The following is a 22,311-nucleotide window of genomic DNA, read 5'->3' as shown; positions in this document are numbered from 1 at the left end:
ATATATATATATATATCGAGACAGACAATCATTTCGATCGATGATAGAAGATAGAAACAGTGTGAGTCCTCTCAAACGTCCATGATGGTGGTTAATTCTGTTTGACCTTTTAGCTGTTATATCTTCTATCAGGAAAGAAGTAACTGGTTCACTGGTTCAGCTTGATCTTTCAGTGATAAGAACATCGGTAGACAAAGAAATCTCTCAGCGATGGTCAAGTTCAATAACGTATTGTGTGGTGAGTGATGTCAAGGTCAGATTTTCCACTGGGGTCTAAATTGATTCTTGTTGCTCTTTCTACAGGGACCAATTACCCCTTTTTCGACCGCTAACTAATTGATGGTCGCCACTAAAAGATACGTCAATTTTGACACAACCGGGCCAGAAGCCTGAAGGAACTAAGAACCACATGAGGTGAAAAGGAAAGCAATTTCCTGGTCGACAGCCTCTGTAAACGTGGTGTCACTTTTAACTGTTTTAATCACGCTGTCCCGTTTCACAATGGACATCACATGCTGCAGACACTTTTCATTTGGATGCTGGGTTTGACTCAATTTAATGTGACCCTGGGGGCTGACAAAACAAATGGTCAGAGCGTGAATTTACACACTGTGGCTAAGAAAAAAAGAGACTCCTAAAATATTCATATCCTCACAAGGATCAGCCAAAGTCAAAACAACAGCTTGCTTATGCAGCGACATGAAACCAATTAGCGTGATGGAGTTATCTAAATGACATAAAAAGCAGTGGGGTGCGATGAAGCACCCTTGCCCAGCGCCTTCCTTGGCTGATGGGTTTTCTAATCAACAGGACCTGCTGTTCTGGTCGTTAAAGCAGCAGGGCTGACTTGGTTGGCCATCTTGCTGATTATAGCACTGCTAGCTCCCACCGCGGATCCATAATTCAAAGCCTGGATGTGGTACTGTTTCGCAAGCCAGCCTGCCCTGGTTGGTTCTCCCTGACTCGCTCCACTGTTGTGTGCCAAGTGGCAAATGCTGCCAAGACAGCTAACAAAAGTCAGCAGTCGTGTAGACATCAAGCGCTTTTATAGGCACTGGTTTCATTACAGCTAAATGATGGCTCGGATCCCTAATAAAATGACAAAAGAGCAATTGGAAATCTCAATCATATAAATGCCCTACAGTTCACTGAGCACCACTGATAGTGTAATAACTCACAAAGTTTGATTAGAAGCTAAATCAAGCATTTTTCTGTCTTGTACCAGTAAAGTATTTATTCTCCATGATCATCACAAACAGGCTTCCATCCGGTCCCATGGCCAGCAGGTAAGACTGGAGAGAAACTGAAAACATCTTGTTAAAGTGTAATTAATAAGAAGATAAATACTGACTTGGTCAGAGTAACAGAGCAGCTCCAAATAAAGACCCAAAGAGAAAAGAATCTGAAAGATCGGACAGCAACACTAGAAGACAGCAGATGGAGCAGGTAAGGTCTTTTTTAAACAAAAACATGCAGACGGGGTCTGAATCAGAGCGATAGGGCCAAAACACGTCAAACCACCTCTACACACTTGTGTCACCTTTTACTGCTTACATTCATGTCCTGTCTTTATTGCCCTGGTTTCAAAGGTCATGAGGTTACATCCTTTTCTATCAAGCTCATAGGGTTGACCATGCATGTACTGGAGAGATTAAGAGAAGGGCTTTTGTGCATGTGGTCCATGTGTCAGTGTGTCATATCTAAAGTGCATGTCCGTCTAAGCATCTTGTTTTTCCCTAGAGACATCCTCATTTAACCCCCATCTCCATGTGACATTTGTTGTTACCATGGAAGAGTGTTTCCAATTCAGTTCCAACTGCTTTCTGAGTTTTGGATTCCACCGAGCAATATTTAGAATAAAAAAAAAAAAAATCTGGAACTGCATATAAATACACCTGGTAAAAACAGCAGAATGGGATGTATAAAAACTGTTTTTTAGTCATGCTGGCATGGCTCTAGGAATGGCAATGTCCTTAGGTTGGTCCAGCACATTTGTCCAGACTGAAATATTCCACAACTGTTGAAGGGATTTCTACTAAATTACGACATCCATTGCCCCCAAAGAATGAATCCTACTTATTTTAGTGATCTCTTGACTTTTCCTCTAGCCTCACCACGTGCCTGACGTTTCTGGTTTTTAGTCAAATGTCCTGACAACAACTGGGTGGATTAATAGGAAATTTGGTGAAGACTCTAATGTCTGTGTTAGGATTAATTGTAATCACTTTGGTGATCCCTTAATGTTTATCTATTGCCATTGTCAGACTAAAGCTTTCATTTGTCTATTACTTTGCTTTACTTTAATGACACCACATACATTTCACCATTACCCTACCCTTATCACTAAGTTGCACGATGACATATAGTTGTTTAACAATGACATATGTGCGCTACGTGAAGAATACTGCAAAGAACAAAGGATCAAGATCACAAAAAGAAAGCAATCAGGTCTACCCGGTGACCTTTACGGGGCAACCTTTCAAGCTGCTCTTTCAGAAGCGCAACCGAACCTTTGGAAAGTCCAACGGGCACAATTGCGGCTGGTTATCTGATAGAAAACCTCAGAGCTGCCCTCTCTGCACCCCAACAATGCAACTGTATATCCCGTTTCAGGGGCTCTCGATGATCAGAGGTATGTGTTGGATCACAGTGTACCTGATACAGGGTGCCTGATAGCTAGGCCCGCTCTTCATTTGAGGTTACATAAGACGTCTAGCTGTGGCTGTGGCAAACGAATGTCAGATCAGTACAGTCAGACGAGCGTCGCTGTAATTCCGACTCAGACACTCATATGTGCACCTGTAGACACACACACCAGGGTCCTTGCAATAGGATTCCCAGCCTCTTACGCAACGCAACAAGAGATCTTGAAAGATTTAAGAATTGGATGAAAGAAATCGCTTTTCTTTGGCTTTCTTTCTGCCACCTCTCCATTTCTTTCTCCCTTGCTCATTGACCTTGTCATCTCAGTTTTGAGGGCAAGTAGCACAGATGTATTATTAGATATCACAGGTACAGATGGTTACAAAGGATAAAAGGGACAACACAGCAATTTGTCATCCATGAAAGGAATTCACTGAACCCCCAAAACTCAATTAAGTGTGAAGATGTGGAGGGTGCGGGTTGCCCTAATATTGCCATTAATGTCACTATCAACATGGTACACAGTAAAAGTGTCCATGTTCTCATTTGCAAAAATTCTTGGATCCAAACCGAGCATCCTCATCAGCTTTTCCTTGTTGCTTGTGTTTAATTTAATTGGTTTTCATAACACATGTAATAACTCACAAGTTTTTGACATATCCTGCTAACCAACAAAAGACAAAACCAAAAGCACAACCTCCTTGATGGAGGTAATTTAGTCTGATTACCAGCAAAGCTACTGTTTATCCACATGGTCCCATCATGAACAACAAACATCCAAGAGTACGCCAACTGGCAGAACAGCTCAGTAGCTGGATGCCAGAGACTGGCTCAGGCTGCTGGCTATTAAAGGTCAGAGGTATCCTCGAGGCCTGAGGCCGGAGGTCGGCTATAACACACAAACTAGGACAATCACCAATTACCCAGACAACAACACACGGGCAAACATACGTACACACACTACAAAGAATCAAGTTTCAGCCTTGTAGTCAAGTTAAAAATCTTGCCTTGGGCTGATACTTGAGTACCAGAGAAATAACTTAAGAGTACAGAGAAGATGTACAGCTGTGTTTTTCATATGTGTCTTGCCCGCTACAAAAAGTGGCACTTAACATTTAGGACCATTATTTTGATTCATGTTCTCTCGTCACTCTAGCCATGCATCTGCGTTCAAACAATAATGACTGGTCAAAATCATGTAATGCTGCAGAGCAACTGCTGAAGTCCGCTGACACATCTGAACCAAGATAATTGCTGCCTTCAAATGTAACACTAGAACATGAGGTTCTAGTTTCGACATGGAAGTCATTATTTTTTAAAATTCTGGTGGTTTAAGTCGTGAGAACAGTGTTGCTAGGCAAATGACAGTAAAAATGGTAGTTCTTGCATTTCAACAAGACTAGAGATTCACCTTATACTAATTAACAAAAAACAATAACCTCCACAGGCTTTTTAAAAACATCAACTAACATCACACCTTATAAACTTGAAGGAGCTATGGTATCACAACAATGACAGCATCCAACTACCCTTTCATTTGACTTCACAGATGACTACAATAACAAAGTCCAGCACATAAGACTGATGAAGTATACTCTCAATTTAGAAATTCAGAAGTAAAGGGGCTGCAGAAGTCATACAAATGTCCAAATGCAGACAGTTCTGGGTTGTTTTGGAACATAAAATTGAGTAAAAGATTAAGCCAACTTAAAACAAACCTCATGATTAGACATTGTGCCTCAATTTCTCCATTTATAGTGTTCAATCATCATTCAATCATCATATATAATAGAGCCAAAATTGCTCTATTATAACAGAGAACAGACTGACCAGTGCTAGATTAAAGGCAGAACATACATGTTGAACCTTTGGAAAGCAATGCTCTTTGGAGGATCCTTTCAGAAGGAGGCAGCAGCAAGCTGTGCAAGGATCCATTTAAGGCAGTGTCAAGTTAACTTCACGCCCATGTTCACATGTAATGAGATCAGTAATAGCAGAATGGTGCTAAACAGCATGCTATTTTCAGGCATTTTAGTCCATTTTACTTCCATCAGACATCACAGAGAGGGAGATGTCGTCTGTGTGAAACACAAAAGCAGCCATTAGTGTTTCCAAGTAGCTTCAAGACTTCTGTGACCACAGCACACAATGACTTTTCACAGGGTTTTAAAAATACACTGCAGTGTTGTTTTTTTGTAGATTAAAGAACTTGTGTAGAATAAAGTCAAATAGACTAAAGAATAGCCACATAATACTGGCAGCCACATGAGACTGTAAAGCTCATTACACAAAAAAACAAAATTGTTGGATGGATGAAAGAAAGCTTTTAAGTATCCTTTTACAATGTCAATATGCATAGAAAATCTGCTTGATATTTGAGTGTGCTGATATAATTTAGTATACAGATGGTAGTGAAACCACTCCTGGAAGAGCCCAGACAACAAAACAAACAGTATTCAAGCATTAGAAAAATATTTAGCTCTCTGTTTGTGAAGTTTAATTGTCAGTTGCATTTGACATTCATTGGCACACATCATGTTTCATTTCCTGTTACAACAATTATGTACATTGATGCCTTACAACTGCAAACCAGTATGAAAATTAGTATACTGTATACTATTTTGCATTTTGTATTCACTTTTTTAATAAGCCAGATTTTTTCAAAGTCTGATACTGGGCCCTCCCCCTCAGGTAAATGTGAGAAAAGTGAACCCTGGGCTACATCTTGAGCATCATAGTTTTAGCCAATATTCCAGCATCCATTTTAGCTCATTGACACTTTTAAAATAAGCCACATTGGTCTGGACAACTTTGATACTGACTGACATTTATCCACGATGGACATAATGGATGAATATTTATATCAGATTAGATTTTTTAGTGTGGCCCATGTCACATTTGTTAACATGGAGGGGTCTGTGATCTATACTGCAGAAATGTTATGTTAAATAGAAATGTTTTGGCTTCACGTTTGGGGAGCTGTCATATCTTCCATCTTTATATCCAGTCAGTGGTTAATAAGACAATACTGTCCCACTTCATTATCATTGGCAGCACATTTGCATTCAGGATTTTTTGTAAAATTGTAAGTGCTTGGTTACCAGAGAGGGGACTTTTGTCATAATATTTCTGGATGGAAAAACTAAACCACAAAATAAGGCTCTTCAAAAAAAATTGCTAATTTTAGCTTTCCAAAACTTAATTAGCTTTTCCTGATCAGGCACCCTTGTGGATAAGATAGGGTTGGGTAAAACTACTGCTTAAATACCTTGCATAAACATTTCCAGCTTCAACTGCTTCAAGGCAGTCTCATGGATGAGCTTTACCAGACAAACAACATGATGTTATGACTGGGGTATTACACAGAACAAAGCCTCAGAGACTTACTCCCTCTAGTTCCTCAAGACATACGGGGGATGTTTTCTTTGTAAATGCCCTATGCCACCAGTAGCTGCAATCCTGTCTGTCCTCACTCCTTTTCCTTCAATCTCCTTCTATCCACCTGTTGCTCCTTCTGCTCACCACACTGTTTCTTAACAACACTTCCTTTTACATTTTATGTTCTCAGAAAATTGGTATTTTTAGGATCTCATTCAGTTCAATCTGTCAGTGTCTTACTGTAAGTAGATTTGGAGAGGTCATTGGCTGTTCATGTTCACTTTGGTTGTTGTGAGAATCAACTTGTGACCTATTAGTTAGGTTACAATAGACTAATCCCTGCCTGTCTTTCTGGCCAGGAGCCCAATAAAGCCAGCACATGGATGGCCCTACGGCTGGCCTGTACTTCCTGCTTGTGTAAGAGGTATTAGGTGGCCACGGAGCAAGCAGGGGAACATTGTAGTGCTGATTCTGTTACACAGACAGATGCACATACACAGCCTGAAAGGATGTGCCCTTAACACAATTTAGCTTTTTCTACAATGGAAAAGATGTGCTTGCGTAACCTGCAACATAATTAGTTGACAAAGTTACAGTAAAAGCCCTTTGGGTAGTTTCTTTCTTTTCATCACCCCCCACCACCACCAAAGGACACAACATGTAGTGAATAATTCACATCTGCAACATCATGTTCTTTATCATGTAACAGCTGGATTGTATAATTTTGTTTTGTAATCAAATTGCATAATGAACTCATTGTGATTCCTAGGTGTATCCAGGTCCTTAAGGAAAAGGGCTTGCTGTATCCCTAGAGGAGCTGGTTGGGGGCAATAAGTGTGTTTACTTGAGGACTAAAAGCGATTCAGAAGAACTAACATCAGGGCCACTCCAGCGTCTAGTCTCCTTCAGAAGCTGCTTGTGGTGAGCTGCCACGCCCTGTCCTCTCATCAGGATCAGGAGTGGTAGAGCAGGGAGGGCATCGAGGGGGGTCACATACAACTAACACAAACATGCACAGACCCACCCTCAATGCCCCTTGTTGTAAAAGATACTCACGGGAGGGGCAGGGATCAGAGGAATCAGAGAGAGTGTCACTTGGAAGCCAAGGAGGAGTCAGAGAAAATGAGGAAAGTGAAGATTATCCACTTCCTAGGGTCAGACAGTCTATTAGTGTTGACATATTAACCTAGCTTTGCAAAAAACTAGGCCTACCTTCTGTGTCTGACCCAAAATAAACTCTACTATTCTGAGTCTCTTTTCTGGTTCTGTGTCTGTGCTTGGAGGTTAAATCTTGACAGCTAAAAGGGACATGGCTATTTGTAGTTCCTTTCCCTCTCGACCGTTAGGCAATTCAAACACTGCCTCATAAAAAAAGACTGTGCATGGACAAAGTGTGCCCTTTTTCACCCCCCCCCCCACACACAGATTTTTAACTAGGCTATTATGCGAATGGACAATGGTGTAGGAGACAACATTTCCATCAACCAAGTGTGGAGGAACATAAAGACAACAGAGAACTAGGTCATTTTAGCACTTCTGATGCATGTTACTCACTCTTCTTCACTCTCGGGATATTAATAAGCTTTCTCCTAATGAAATCAAATTAGCTGTATTTGAAAGAAAACAGGCGGCTTTTGTAATTAAAGCAAATCCTCAAGTCTGGTTTTTGATCAGGATGAACTTTTGCACAGCTCTGGTTACTGCCCCTCAGTACACTGCTGGCTGGAGTTAGTCAAAAATGTTGTCATGTCACATACTGATTGTATTTAACACCAGTTTTAACATCTCAAATTAGATTTTGTTTGGGGCACAATGCCTTTCTCATTCATAGAAGTTAGTTTTCCAAGGGAAGCTGTTTTTCTTTATCAGCCTAACTACAGCGCAGCCTCTGAGGGGAAGGCAATTTGAATCTCCTTTCACTGACAGAACTGTGTAGATGGTGGCGGAAACTCTACACTGAGCACTTGAGGTAAGGTGCTTTGTACTCTACAAAGGCAGAAAATGTGCCAATTCATGGTATACTGTAATCAAGTAGACTTGTACTTGGACCAGGCTGAATACTGCTTATTGTTTTAGAGGACTTGACCTTTACAAAGGAACTGAGAGGCAAAATGGTACATTTTTGTTTGCCTGCTGGCTGAGATTCTCTCGCTCAGGGGTCAGAATGAACCACCTGCCTCAGAGTTTTTTCTTTTCAGGTAAACACATGAACGAATATATGGTAGGAACATCTTTTTTGTTGTTGTTGGTATATCCTCTTGTTGGTATGAAGGCTTTTAAGTCCTCCATTATCTGCAATTCTCGCTCTGAGAAGATGACCATGAAATGCCACCATCAATACTTTGTGTGATATATTTATAGTTACTACACTTACAGTCCACTCACAAACCGGCCACCTGAACAAATGTTCCATCAAAGAACATATTTATAACAGCCAAATATTTTGCCGACATAAAAAGGAAAACCAAAAAGGGGGCATTCTTCCCCTGCTGCTTTTGCTTATTCCCCCATATGGAGCACTGTACTACTGAGGAACAGGAATAAAAAAACAAAAACAAACAATGGCCCTGACCTTGTCTAGGTGTCTCCATGGAGACGAGGCCTCACTATAAAGCACTCCCCACTGTGTGCTACTGACAGGCCAGCCCTGCCAAAGACATGCTTACCAAGTTGGAGGGCTAAGACAGACACATCCTGCAAGGTGTAATTACATTTCTACTAACACTATATGTACATGAATACAGTTCACCACTAGCAAGACCTGAAGAACAGATTGTTTTGAGATCTGTGTAAATTCATTTCGATTAAAGTTAAAAAATGCTTTAAGGATCTAAGTGTATTCTGTAGTGTTTTGTTCATTTTGATCAGTTATTCTTATGTACGCTCAAATTCCTGCTAGTGTAGCTTCCAAGGCCACAAACAGTCGTTTGTAAGTAATCAGTGGTGAGATAAAATTGTCCTCTCAGGTGTCTCATTCATGAGGTTGAGCGACCATCTTTATCTCTCGGGGGATAAACATAGCTTTCCCGCTAGCCTCTTAAGGAGGGATGATGTCATCTCTCGGTCTTTTACTCTAACGTGGGTCGGTAATACTGTCTGACCGAGGCTATTATCAGTTTGGTCAGTTAAGAATGTAAATACAAACAACAACTTCTTTATGAGCAAACAAGACTGTGCTAATTCCCTGAGCAATGTGATATTTGAATTTTGAAGTAAAATCATTTTTTGATTGGGGTCAGTCAGTTCTGTACAGTCACTACACACAGACAGAATGAGTAGGAGTAAATGGCACTCTAGGTAAACTTTTGTTCCTCAATGTAATGGTATTATTGCACATTATAGTATCATTGTGTCATAATACAGCTTCCTACAAGCAGGGACAGAAACATAGTGGTATGTTCAGTGAGGCTCTAACAGGTAACAACAACCTTTTTCAATGCAAGTAATGACCAAAACTGCTTTTTCATTTGTTAATGACTGCCTGTTTCTAATCTATAGATTGATTTGCATGTCCATTTTGAAACAGTATTTGATCTGCATGGGGATTTTTGTATCCCGTAACAATTTAAGGTGTCTGCTGTTTTCACTGTCCATAGTGTCCCAGACAACACTGGTTGAGCCGGTTTTTTAATTTCCCCAACCTGCGTCATTAAGAAGCCGGCCAAAACACTTTGTCTCCTGCCCCCTGAAGGTATTCCTCTTTCCTTTTCTTCGTCTTCTTCTTCTTATTATATAATGATTCTACATCAGTTTCCAAATCAACGTTTCACTAGAATCTTGCTTTGCTTAGATAAAGCAAAGCCTACCTGGATCTTGTATACAGTTTGGGATAAAAGCCAGTAACACTTGTCATAATATTGAATATTGACCATGACTGAATCCAAATATTTCAACCTGAACCATTTAATATCTCATTCATAAATCCACCTCACTACAACTCTGACCTGAGTACTACCCACTCAAGGATAAGAAAAGCCCACTGAGAGTAACAGGCAACAGGTGGTCCATGAAAGGCAATGGCGGACCCCCTGAGGCTGTCAGTGGGGGAAGAGTAAAGCCAGAGAAAGAGAGCAGGTGGCAAAAGGCTTAACCTGAGCTAAAACCCATTCAATGAGCTCATCTCCGCAGGCTTAGCTCAGCTTCAAGTTGTCTGCTTTCTGCCAGGAAAGCCAGATCTAGGTACTCCCACCCAGTCGGCCAGGCAGCCACCAGCACCCAGCTAATCTGTCTGCGCACTACCTCTTGGCCATATGGTCAACGCCCGTCTGTCTGACTTGCACACAGAGTAATCGGTACACAGTCTCCCGTATTTGTGGAGGGACAGCGCGTGAAAGGGATTAAAGTTGTTATTTTTATGTACAGTACATTCCGCATATAGTCGTGTGTGACTTGTGTGATGGCTAAGTGACAGTTATAGGTAAACAGATACAGCCGTCCCGGGCTCTATAATCTCACAACATCCCTGTGTTGTTGTGACCTTCCACACCATATCCAACCCATCCATGTCAGGGCAGCCCAGGTAAGCCTTTCTCAAGATACAGGTAAACAGCAGATTCCCACAATCCCACTGTCTCAATAACAAGTGTGTATTGTACAATAAGCTCTGCTAATCCTTGGCTGTGAACGTGCCTGAGTGAACCTGATATAACCCCACAGCATATCTGTCTTGTCCGTTTGTAATTCTCTCCACTGACATAATACAGAATGCACTGTGCTATTCAGGTTTAAATCAACACACTGCAGGTAAAGCTGAACAGGAGTCACAAAAACATTTTTTTCTATGTGAGCTTTGGTTGAGCTGGAGACAATAACAAAGGCTTGTTATGGTGGCTGTGTCAGCACCATATCTACCTGCCTACTGCTTTACTCTAATCCCCTGTGTCCAAGCCTATTTTAATGATGTCATGGCAGGCAGAAGTGCTGATGTTGTCCTTAAGACTTGGTATAATTGAATTACTTGGTAGATAATCTCTATAAACAGATATGTACATGAATGCAGAATCTGAAGGCAAGGGGCGAGACTTTGGTATCGGAAGCAATCTGATTTCTGTTTGTAAGTATTGACCACAAGTATTGATCACATTTGACTGGGCTTTGGTTGAGTGCAGGTAAACAGTCCGTGTGGAGAGCAAAAAGAGAAAGATTGGTTGAAATCCTCTGACGTCATTTTAGCCTTTTATCAGTCTGGGAACCCATCTGCTATCGTCTGACGAGGATTTATCATTCCTATGCGGTTTATAGAGATTATCATTCTCTCAAGTTGCTTATTGTACTGTAAATGAGCAGCACATGGAGGAGGAAGTCTTGGCCCAGTTAGCCGTTCTCTGGATATGCGCTGGTTACACCAGGACCCCCGAAACATGGGAACTTTCACTAAATCGTCATCATGAGATAGCCGATGGATTCCCAGATTGATTCTTAGAAGACACGTCAACGTCATGGATTATCTGTTTCTAGAAGTGCTCTCTAGTATAATCCTTCAGCAGCATGAATAAACACTACTAATCACAGCCTCGCATGAATATTGTGTTTCCCTCCAGCACTGGTCGAATGTGAGTCACTATGTCAGCTGTTGCTATGCTGTCACTTTTCTGGCTTCGTCTTGGTTAATCAAGAAGAGCTGCCCACCGCCAGTATGCCCACTACTGCATCAATCAGCCTACACTGAGCGAGGAGACACCTCAGCAGGTTCCCAGTCACGATGCTCATTATCATTTGCACTACGTTCATCATCATCACACACTCACAGCTGGTACTGCTAAATGGTCTCCAAGAGGGAGCGGTTCAAAAGCTTAGGCTGCAGGTAAACATGGTCCTCATGGAGCTCGTACTTGTCCTTCTCATGTGAGAGGTCACATGGTAACAACATCATTACATGCTGCGCACAGAGGTCATGCTCTAAGAACAGGGTCCTCTGAGGGGGCTAGCATACATAAATCCAAAATGTATGTTTAATTTATATGTATATGTATGTCTATAATGTAGGTCTTATGTGTTACATTGCATAACTGGCTCTATATCTATCTATCTATATTCTGTTCATTCAGAAACATTCCTGTCATACTCTACACTAATGGCTTCATTCAAAGCAGTTTACTTGCCAAATAAATCAGAAAGCTTTCTCCTACTGGGTAGGGGGAGAAAGAAAAAAGTGGGAGCAGAGTGAATGGAAGCATAATGCAGTTAGTATTATCTATTATAAAATTCAATAAGATGATTGAAATCAGTATGCTCAAATATCATATGTACATGTTAATATCACAAAACTTACAGCTGCAACTGATCTACTGATGATTTTCTTGACTAACCAATGAATTGCTTGGTCTAATGATTGGCAGCAACTACCGAGACATCCATCACAACTGAAAGCTTTTGGAACTTTTGCAAATGTTTTTGTTGATGGTAAAACATCACCTCATTAATTGATTCATTAATCGCTGATTCACTTTCTGCTCTAACAGAAACAGGGATAAGGTTAACTAATAGTTCTCGAATCAGTTTACAGTGAGTAACATATGGGTTGAATTTCAGCTATCAGTGCAGTGGTGGCTGCAGGAGACAGCAGTCAGCGGTAGCGCCAGAAGTTAACAACAGTAAGCAGTTACCAACAACAATCTAAAAAGTCTTCAAATTAATTTATATATATGAGTGACAGCTGCTGCGGAGGTTGGTGTATTTTAGTTAGCAATGCACTGAGGGGCAATAGCCAATGAAATGAAGTTAGCAGCAGCAGTCAGTGTCATCCAGTTGTGGTGGGGCACTTGTTTCAGAGAAACTTTCTGCTCTTCTGTGGTCTTATATGATCTCTGACAGAACTTGTTTGTTTTGTATTGTATTGTGGGTAATGCAGGGGGCGGTTTTTGAAAAGGAAGAAGGAAGTGTGGAATAAAAAAAGATGATATCTCTGGTTCTTTTTTTAGTAAAAGTAGTAAAGTAAAACACTAAATCAACGGAGTACTCTTTTAAATGATTAACTGACTGACAGGCAATTACAAAATAATTGTTAAATGAAACTACCAACAACACAAATAATACTAAGTGCTACACAGCTCTGTAATTTGATGTCCAATTAAACCCCAGAGATTCACTATGGTGAAGCTTTCAGCCGCCTGCTTATGAAAGAATTTGAGCCTCTGTGTTAGTCGTTAGAAAGGTCACTGTCTGCTGCTGCTACGAGTCTGAGTCATCCAGCATGAATTTACAAATGAAACGTGACATTCGAGCTTTATAAACAAGTTGTTTTTAAAAAAAAAAAGAAGAGCTGTTGGCTTCACCGAGGTCCCTGCAGACACCTTATCTGTGCGACATCATGACGGGCAGGAAGAGGGTTCTGAAACGGAGACAACAGCCCTCTCCCACACGAGCACACACAGGCTGACCCCATCACTCACTCACGTCCACGCATACTGTACGTACACACAGGTTACTGACACACACACACACACACACAGCGGCAGAGTAAAGGGCCTTCATCTCACCTGGTCGTTCACTCTGTGGGCCACGATCGTAGCCGCCTCCTCCTGCTCAGCATCGCTAAGGGGTCGGATCCTCAGAGCAACCTGCAGCACAGAGTATATTTAGTGGTGTTTGAATTTAATCAACGCAGAGATATTCAATTTACTGAAATCACAGGTTAGAAAATGAATTGAACTCTGCCTCGATGGGCAGGAACGACACTGACAGCACTAAATGTACAGCTTCTACAGTGAATGAGTCTGTGTTGTATCTACAGTCGTGGCTGAATTCTAGGTTTCTTCATCGATTTTGACCATTAAGATCTCTTTAAAATGTCAAGCACAGAATATACGATTTTCTTCCATTCAGCCAGATAAAGACCACTCACATGTAGCTGGCCCTGAGCTTAAACTGAACCCTGAATTTTGCATTAATTTCACATTTCATTTCACTTTTTTCTCGCTAGTTTCCAGCCCAAACACACGCAGGTGATTTAAACTGGAAACTCAAAATTGTAAAAAGATGTAAAAAACCTGAAGCCTGAACGTGAAGAACAGGTATAAAGAAACAGACTAACTAAATTCACTCCACATTCCACTCTTCACGGCCTGATTAATGCATAAAGACGCCCTGCAGACATTAAGAAACACATTACAGTTAAGACATTTCCTACAATCAGCGACACTCCTCTCAAATGTGAAACAGACACCTGTAGTTTTTGACGGTAGCTTAGCTTCCCCTTATCAACGCTGGACAGCATGATGTCTTTTCGTGAAAACAGACTAAATCAATCACAGCAGCGGCGTCCTGTATCCACTGGCTGGCATGCGTATGACCCACAGGCATATGCAACAACTCTGATGTGCTGTTGAACACACTGCAGCATGCTAAATCAACCACACGTTTGGGGGTTTTTGTTTGTAAGTATTTGTAATATGAATGGTAATAATGTAATATTGTTCCAATAATAAGGCACTCTGTCTCAGCACCCTGTAGAAAGTGCATTACATGCTGTACAAGAGAGAGGCCAGGCAACTCAAACAGCCACTTCAATTATTCAGATACAGGCTGCAGAAGCCAGAGCAGGTAGTGTATGGCTGTGAATCCTAACATGTTACACTAACAATGCACGCTGTTAGGAATTCAACTAACAAGAGTACACTCCACTGGGTACACTCGCACAATCTAATGCAAATGCTCTGCCAGAAATTCTACTTTTATAATGCCTTTTTCTTTTTCTTTTTTTTTACATAGAGGTGTTAATTAAATTATAGGTTTTAACAATGAGGTCATAGTTAGTGGTAGTGTTGCGCTGGGCTGCATCACATTCAGAAACACCTCTAAAGACACTGTAGTCCAGTGCAGAACCAACTTTAACTATACAGGCATTGTATTAGATTGTATAGTTAAGCAGCAGATTCCTGCGTTTGTTCTTATGTTTGAGGTTTATTAAACGTTATTGACTACTAACCACAGACTGTTTGAGTAAAAGGGGGGATTAAATGATGAAAAACGTTTACATTACTGCCTTAGCCAGGAATTTTAAAGTATAAACTCTGTAAACTCACAGTTAGTTGGTGGTCCTTTGATTCCCCCGTGTCCTTCATGGTCACTTTCGGTCCGAGTGAGGGACAATGAGCGTCAGACGGGACACTGGACCATCCTCCTGGCTGTCGGTACCTGCATGCCCCCCCCACACACACACACCTTCTGCTAACGAAACACCTGCAAGCCCACACAACTCAACAACTAGTGGGCTCTCCGCGGCTCCTGTAATGCTCTCTGTCTGCCTCCGGCTGAATAACAACCGCAGCTAACTATTACCGAGCCCAGAAACGACTTGACGACCTCAGCGTTACTACGAGCCGAGTCCCCCCGGCTAACTGTAGTCTTTCTACGTCCTTTAAAGTGCGTCGACGGTCCCCCGCTCGTCCTGGTTCCCCCTCAGCAGGCGCAGAAACCCGGAGAGTAATTGAAGAGACAGGTGGGTAACACCAGCAGCAGCCCACCTGCTACCTTCCCTTCCTCAGTCGGTCCTCCTCCTCCTCTTCGCTGCCCCGCCGCCGCTGTTGGTTTCTATGTGCGTGCGTGTGCGTGTGAGCGTGCGTGCGTGAGGACCTGTTGCCCCTGGAGATCCGCGGTGCGTTACTTCCGACTATTAAATAAAAACACGCGTCTTTTTTTTTTCATGTGATGTGATTTTAAAGAAAAGTATTACGCCATAAAAATGAATATCACATTCATTGATTCTATTTTGTTATTATATGTGTGTGTTACTCCTTTATTGTTGTTATTTCCTTCACAAATGCAAACATTCAGTTATTTATTTTTTGTACCTTCTAAAGTGTTATATATTAACCTAAGATTATAAATAAATATATAAATATGTGTTCTGCAGGAGTTAATACAGCTTCCACTGGGCAATATTTCTTTGCTGAGACTATGCTGCCACCTGCTGGACCATTTAAGAGTTACCTTTCTTTGTGCCAACAGTCGACAAACAGATGGTCAAGCCCACAATATTTTAAAAATAAAAACAAACACACACATACTGAAACAAATACACACCTCAGTTTTGGGGGATCTGTTCCCAATTTATGTTAAAAGAAAAAAATATAAGGTGTCCAAAACACCACAAACAAATATAATATATAATTCTTCATCTTGTCACTAATGATTGAAGTGGTGTGTATGAAATGTGTGCAGCTTGTGTTCCCTTTTGAACATAAATAAATGTTGGATATGTTTTGTTTTTTTTCTGCAAAAAAAAGTTCAATTACTTAGTCAAAAAATATCTTAAAATGAAATCTACATGTTCTCCCTCATCAAAGACTCTTGAATATATGAATATGCAAATTAAACTGCTGGGCACAAGATATTCACTAATAAGTGTATGCGCACTGGAGCCTTCAAGTTTCCTCGTCACACTAAGCTGAATATGGGTCCACAATTGAAGCCCCTGAAAAACCACAACCATTCTTTGATTTCTGTAGATCAAACAACCCAGATGTAAGGTGTTAAGTTGAGTGAGCTTTAGAGGTGCAGGCGGTTTTCATCACTTCATTAATTCCCTCGCCAATCAAATCAAGACATTTCTTCTCTGGAAAACTGTGAGTGGAATTTAGTATTATTTATGTGATATGATTAATCAGTTATTCAGAGGTAGTAACAGATTAGTCAATAACAAACAATCTTTACTTCCAGCCCCAGGAAAAAAATCACTAAACATAATCTCAATAGTATGGAACAACATCACAGCCACAGTGTTAATGTGGATAATTTAGCAGATTACAATAGCTATCAAGTTTCACAGTATTAATTAACACGCAGAAATTCAATCATCCCTCAGGCATGAAAGTACGATTTGAGTCACCATTTAAATGCTATAAGCAGATGTTAATTTACCACAGTGTTGGATATGATATATAGACAGTGGAATATTATTACATTATGTGATTACCTTTTTGAATCATGCATTTTTGATGATTGATTAAACAAATGTAATGTCTGTATCTCTCATGAGCTATCACCACTGCAGCCAAAATGAGAGAATAATATAAAAAACACACACACATTTGAACATTTTGACCTTAGTCTTGACTAGAATTGCAGCTGTGTCTATTTATTTTTTCCCTTATATGCTACTATAACTCTAATATGGAGTCCTTTAATAGACACAGACATCTTGTGAGGATTTAACTACAGTATTTTATATTATGCAAAGAAGTTATGAGTATGGATTGAAGTATATTTAAAGGGTTGATGTCTTAAAAAAAAGATCTTGAGACTTCAAGGAGGCCAAGTGTCCTTTGGTGTCAGTGAAAGTAACACGCAGCATTGTCGTTTGGTCATTTTTACCATACAAAGGCGCCTTTCTGTTGCACCCGAAGGACACCCGACAACAAAGTGAAGACACATCGACTTGTACTCAAAACTTATTTATTCAACTCACAATTAGACCCTGAAGTTTTAAGGTCACACACAAAATTAAGCACCACTCTCAGTGCCTGTACAATGTCACATGCTGAAAGAAATGACACTAAAGAAATTAATTAATAGACAAAACTGCATGTATTAAATCCCTACAGAAAATAATTGTTAGTCAAAACAAACTGTACTGTTTGGGTGGTTTGAAGTGATGAAAATAATTACCTGAATATTTTCAATGAATCATGGTTAGAGCAGCACAGCTTCCCAAGTAATGACAGAGACTACAACTTTTTTGTATTAGTCGAATTAGATATGCAGAAAAACATTACAATTAATGGCCCTTTAGAAAATACAAAAAAATATATAAAAATGGCACATTGTTTAAACAAAATAATCCACATGACAATGAGTCAACAGTCTGTTATTGTACAACTTATATACAGAAGCCATGGTCTCAAGGTAGTCTCGTCTCCAGGAGATTTAGAAACATAGAGCTTCACTTGCAGGCATATCTGTGTGCGAATATAAATAAATTATACCTCAACAATACTTCCTGCTGTGTGCTGCCAGTGCTGGGTTTGTGCTTCACAAATATCAAGCACGAAGCACAATACATAAAAAATGATATGCCACGTTTACATCAGCTTTATTTTCATCTTTGGAGACCAGAATGTACGTTTTGGAAACATCTTGTTGGAACAGGAGAGACGAATATTTAAAAAAATGGATTTATTTTGCGAACATGTTTCTTAATGTTTTACTGCAGTGAGAGATTAATCCTCTATCATCCGTTTCTTCTTCGTGAAGAGTCGAGTCTTTGCCATCGCGCCTGTGACGCAGCCTGATGACTGACGTGTCAGGTAGCGAAGGAACACAATGTATTAAGAGCAGGTTAAGTTCGACAGCACGTGTCAGAAATATTTAGCAAGTTCCCCCACAAGTGACAGAAAAGTGTGATTAATCATTTATGAGCGTACGACACACAGAGACCAGTACAGATATGGATCCATCGTCCCCCAAAGACAGCCAGAATGGAGTCCTGGACTAACAAGATGTTACACACTGTCCTCTGTGATGCTTGGAACAGCCACACACTCTTTGTCTGTTGAGCATGTGTGTGTGTGTGTGTGTGTGTCTGTGTGTGAATGTGTGTGAGTGATGCCGTTTCCCTTCTCGGACAGATAAAGAAGTCTATGCTTGGAAGTCGTTGCCAAACTGTCTTCTCTGTTCCTCGGTCATGGACAGGTAGGTGGCCCTCATACTGGGAGAGTACTGCGGAGGAGAAGGTAAACACACGGACACACACAGAGAACATTATAAAGCTGATACAAGGTTTCACAGGCACAGACTGAGCCTAATCATCAGCTAAAGAAGAAAGAAAATGTCATGGGGGTTTAAAGGAATATTCCACAGAAAATCTATCTTTTGAGTAGCTATTTCTCGCCGCATGCTGGCTTAAAAGGTGGCTCCATAAAGACTGAACCTTGGCATAGGACGGCAGCTGCAGCCAGCTAGGATTCACAGGATTTAGCGACTTGGTAATGCAGACTATGGCATCATTATCGTTGCACCAATAAATCACTAAAATGGCCACTTTAAAGGGTTAGGATTAGGTTTTCATGGTAAGAGTTTGATGAGAAGACTGTTACCACTCTCAGATTGAGCGTAGTAACTATCTTTTAATAAAAAAAGCACATTTTACTAAAATGTCAAGCTATTGTTTGAATATTTCCTGTCATTTCAGTTCCTGCCATTGTTCCCAATATGTTCCAACTGGTTTTAATCACCTGACTTTCATGCCCACCTGCACACATGCTCACTGTATTTATACAGTATTTGCCCTTTCATCCCCGGTACTACACCACATGTGTTCTAGCGTCTGTTTTCCTGTCTGCCCTTTTTGGACTTTGGCCTGCCTGGTTATACTGATATGGATTTGTTTGCTTGTTCCGACTCAATATCTGCTACTGGCTACTTTTACTGCCCCACTTTCGTCCATGAGTCATGGCTTTGCATCAGCACCTCGGTTACTTGGGTCGTTACAAGATCAACAGCAGAGAGGTTTGAAAGGTTTCTATGGATGCTTTACTGCATTTTCACATGAATCTGGAAGCTGACTACAGTTGTCTTCTTCCAAAAAGAAGCAAACAACCATCTTTTAAGAGCCACCTTCCAGGCCACAGGTGCTAAAAAGATAGATTTTTTGTAGAGTAATTCCTTTAACTCGAACATACAAAACTGGCTCAGGGCATAGATAAATGTAATCTTTGTTTACAACAAATCAACCCAGTACTCATTAAATGTACAATTAGCAACATATTTATCACTTTTGACATTCATTTAGTCAATACCTACATAAAATACACTCTATAGCACACCACAAGGCCTGGTGTTAAACACCTTGTGGCAGTACAAGCTATAGAGTTGAATGGTTGGGGCAGAACTGCATGCACAGAGAGGCTAACTGTGAGGAAATCCAGAGACATAACTACAGTACCACCCTGTGAACGCCAGGGGCAGACAAACCCTCACTAACTCAAACAGACTTTCTGGAATGAGAATAAGAAGTTGTGAGTAAAAAGCCATGCCAAACAGGAAAACTGCACAGGAACCAAACAACGTTATGTGAGGTGAAGGAGAGGTAAAAGACGGAGATGCAACAGAGGAAAAGTGAGGGAGTTAATCCTGAGGAAGAGTTGAAAAGACTTACTCGGTTTCTATACTGCTGAGAGTATATCTCCAAAAGTCGATAAAAAAAGGAGGAAATATAGAAATGAAAGATACAAACAAACAAACAAACAAACATACACATGACAAACGAACAAACAAAAAATATATAAAAGAAGCTGTTAGCCGCAGACTACTGCATGGTGCTGTACAGTTATAGTCATGAGGGAGAATTTAATTATGCATTACTTTCTGGTATTAATTAGGAAAGAAGTCATAAGGCAAAGTACATCACATTTTCTGGTTAACTCAAGTTGGAACTAAAGGGCGAAGGTTAATGAGAATGACGACTGACATAAGCAAAAGTTTTTCTTCTTTATCTACAAAAACTGTGGCAACACTAAAGTAGACATCTTTGTTACAACTTTGGTAGAATTCCAAACTCTATGCATAACAATGAATAATATGCAATTCATCATTAATAAATAGTTGGTGTTTACAGCATTTTCTCTCTATATGACCCTTTAAAAACAGGGTTATAAAACAGTGATCTAAAGTAGATTAGATACCCGCAGAATGCATTTAACTGCTGTATTACATCACACGCTTGTGCAGCATGTTAGGAAGAGGCTGCGACCAATGAAAATTTAATACAAAATGTACCTATTTTTATCTCTGTGATGTACAGTAACAGGAGACAAGCGGCCCAGCGGGGGTGAATATATTCAACGAGAAAGAAAATCTTTAGTGTCAACAGTAAGCCAGTTTATGGGTTACGACCCGTGTCACTGTCTCCTGGGAATTTGGCCTGAGAGAAACTAAATGATGTTCTATTCATGATTAAATATTAACTACATTACTTCTCCTCTCCTTGCTTTGGCACTGTAAGTCGTCCTCCTGTAAGTTAAGTTAGAGGACAGGAGAAGGCACAGTGTACAACGGAAGAGTGTCTCATTAAATGCCTTTAAGAAATCTTAAAAAAAAAAGATTGGTTGGTTAAATAAAATAAAGGTTATCAGATATGGCTTAACATTTGAGCGATGTAAAGGTGACATTTAAGAAAGGAAGTGAGCTGAGTCACTGAGTGAAAAATTCTGTCAGCAGTTATTTATAATAAAACAATTTCCTGTGCTGTAAAGGCTAAATTTGTCTGCTAGCTCGGAGTTGACATCATAAGAAGGATTTGGTCTCTGGGACCCAACGCACCGACGGGGGTGGAGAGCCTCGTCCTATCAGAGGCACGTTCTCGTACCGTGGATTTCCCCCGAATAGAGCTGTCTGGTTCCTGAGAAAGAATGACAGAAGCGAGAAATTGTGAATTCGCAAACATTTAGAAATCACACTTGGTTTCACACATTGTTTTCCTCTCACTCACATGTACTCAGACATGGGGGCGTTGGAGACAGCTGGGGCGGGCGGGTGGAGGCTGGTCTGGCTGCCCATGCTGCTGCTGTAGCTGCAGAAGCTGTGCATATTGGTGAGGTTGGGATTCTGAGAGCCTATCCTCCTCGCACGCGGGTTGAACGGATCCTCCTCGTCGATGTCGTCGTAATCGCGTTCTCTAAAGAAAGAAACATCAGCAGAGGAGAGAGGTGATTGGTCCGGAGGTTTTCAAACTGTGATAGGTGTAAGAAGAACCTGCCTGAGAAACATCGCTGAATCTATTACACTTCCTGTTTACATCCCCTGACGTTCCAAAAGTCTTGATTATCTCCAAAATATAAGTAAGACAGAACAATAACAGGAGGGAAATCTATTAATATTGTCTGATTTAAACTGGAGTTTTGAATGTTTAACCCCTGTGCAGTACGTAACACTGCTGCTGACCAGTTCCGAAAGTACATAGGATTTTTCATTTTCTACCTTCCAGGAAACTGTGTGTTTCTTTAGTACAGTATAAATATCAGCTTAACAGAGACTTGAAACATTCTTGTGTTATCAGCATATGGTAATACAGCTGAGTGCAGGGACTCTTCCTTAGTGGTGCTTTCTATGAAGCTCAAACTTCTGAGATTCAGACGTCAGCTACTGATAAGCATTCACAAGCTCTACTGACAGGAAATCAACCCCAGACATAGAAATGGCGAACAAGAAAATGCCATTTCTTGTATTAAAAAAGGTTGGTAGTTTACATCATGGGTGTCTTCACAAGAAGGGTTTTCCCTACTTACACCTGCATATGTGATAATAATGTACCTGACAAAAAAATAAAGGTGACAAATTGTTCATTGTGATGGA

At 40.6% G+C, this 22,311-nt stretch overlaps 2 protein-coding genes across 2 annotated transcripts in view; both read right to left on the bottom strand.

Moving 5' to 3' along the window:
* Window positions 1–15,543, bottom strand: part of kif19 (kinesin family member 19) — a 33,236-nt gene extending 17,693 nt beyond the window's left edge. Inside the window, exons 1-2 of the mRNA XM_035660381.1 lie at window positions 15,045–15,543; window positions 13,500–13,580 (exon numbers count right to left, since the gene is read on the bottom strand). Of these exons, the coding sequence (XP_035516274.1) occupies window positions 13,500–13,580; window positions 15,045–15,083 (120 nt within the window). The 5' untranslated portion in view covers window positions 15,084–15,543. The remainder of the gene's footprint in view (window positions 1–13,499; window positions 13,581–15,044) is intronic.
* Window positions 15,544–17,404: 1,861 nt separating this feature from the next.
* ttyh2 (tweety family member 2) overlaps window positions 17,405–22,311 on the bottom strand; it is a 46,863-nt gene continuing 41,956 nt past the window's right edge. Inside the window, exons 11-13 of the mRNA XM_035668734.1 lie at window positions 21,449–21,634; window positions 21,280–21,358; window positions 17,405–18,678 (exon numbers count right to left, since the gene is read on the bottom strand). Of these exons, the coding sequence (XP_035524627.1) occupies window positions 18,598–18,678; window positions 21,280–21,358; window positions 21,449–21,634 (346 nt within the window). The 3' untranslated portion in view covers window positions 17,405–18,597. The remainder of the gene's footprint in view (window positions 18,679–21,279; window positions 21,359–21,448; window positions 21,635–22,311) is intronic.

The sequence above is a fragment of the Morone saxatilis genome, unplaced genomic scaffold (genome assembly GCF_004916995.1).
Source record: "Morone saxatilis isolate NCDOM2014 unplaced genomic scaffold, NCSU_SB_2.0 Contig1, whole genome shotgun sequence".
NCBI lineage: Eukaryota > Metazoa > Chordata > Actinopteri > Moronidae > Morone > Morone saxatilis.
Note: the sequence above shows the minus strand (reverse complement) of the source record. Positions and strands in the feature narration are given on the sequence as shown.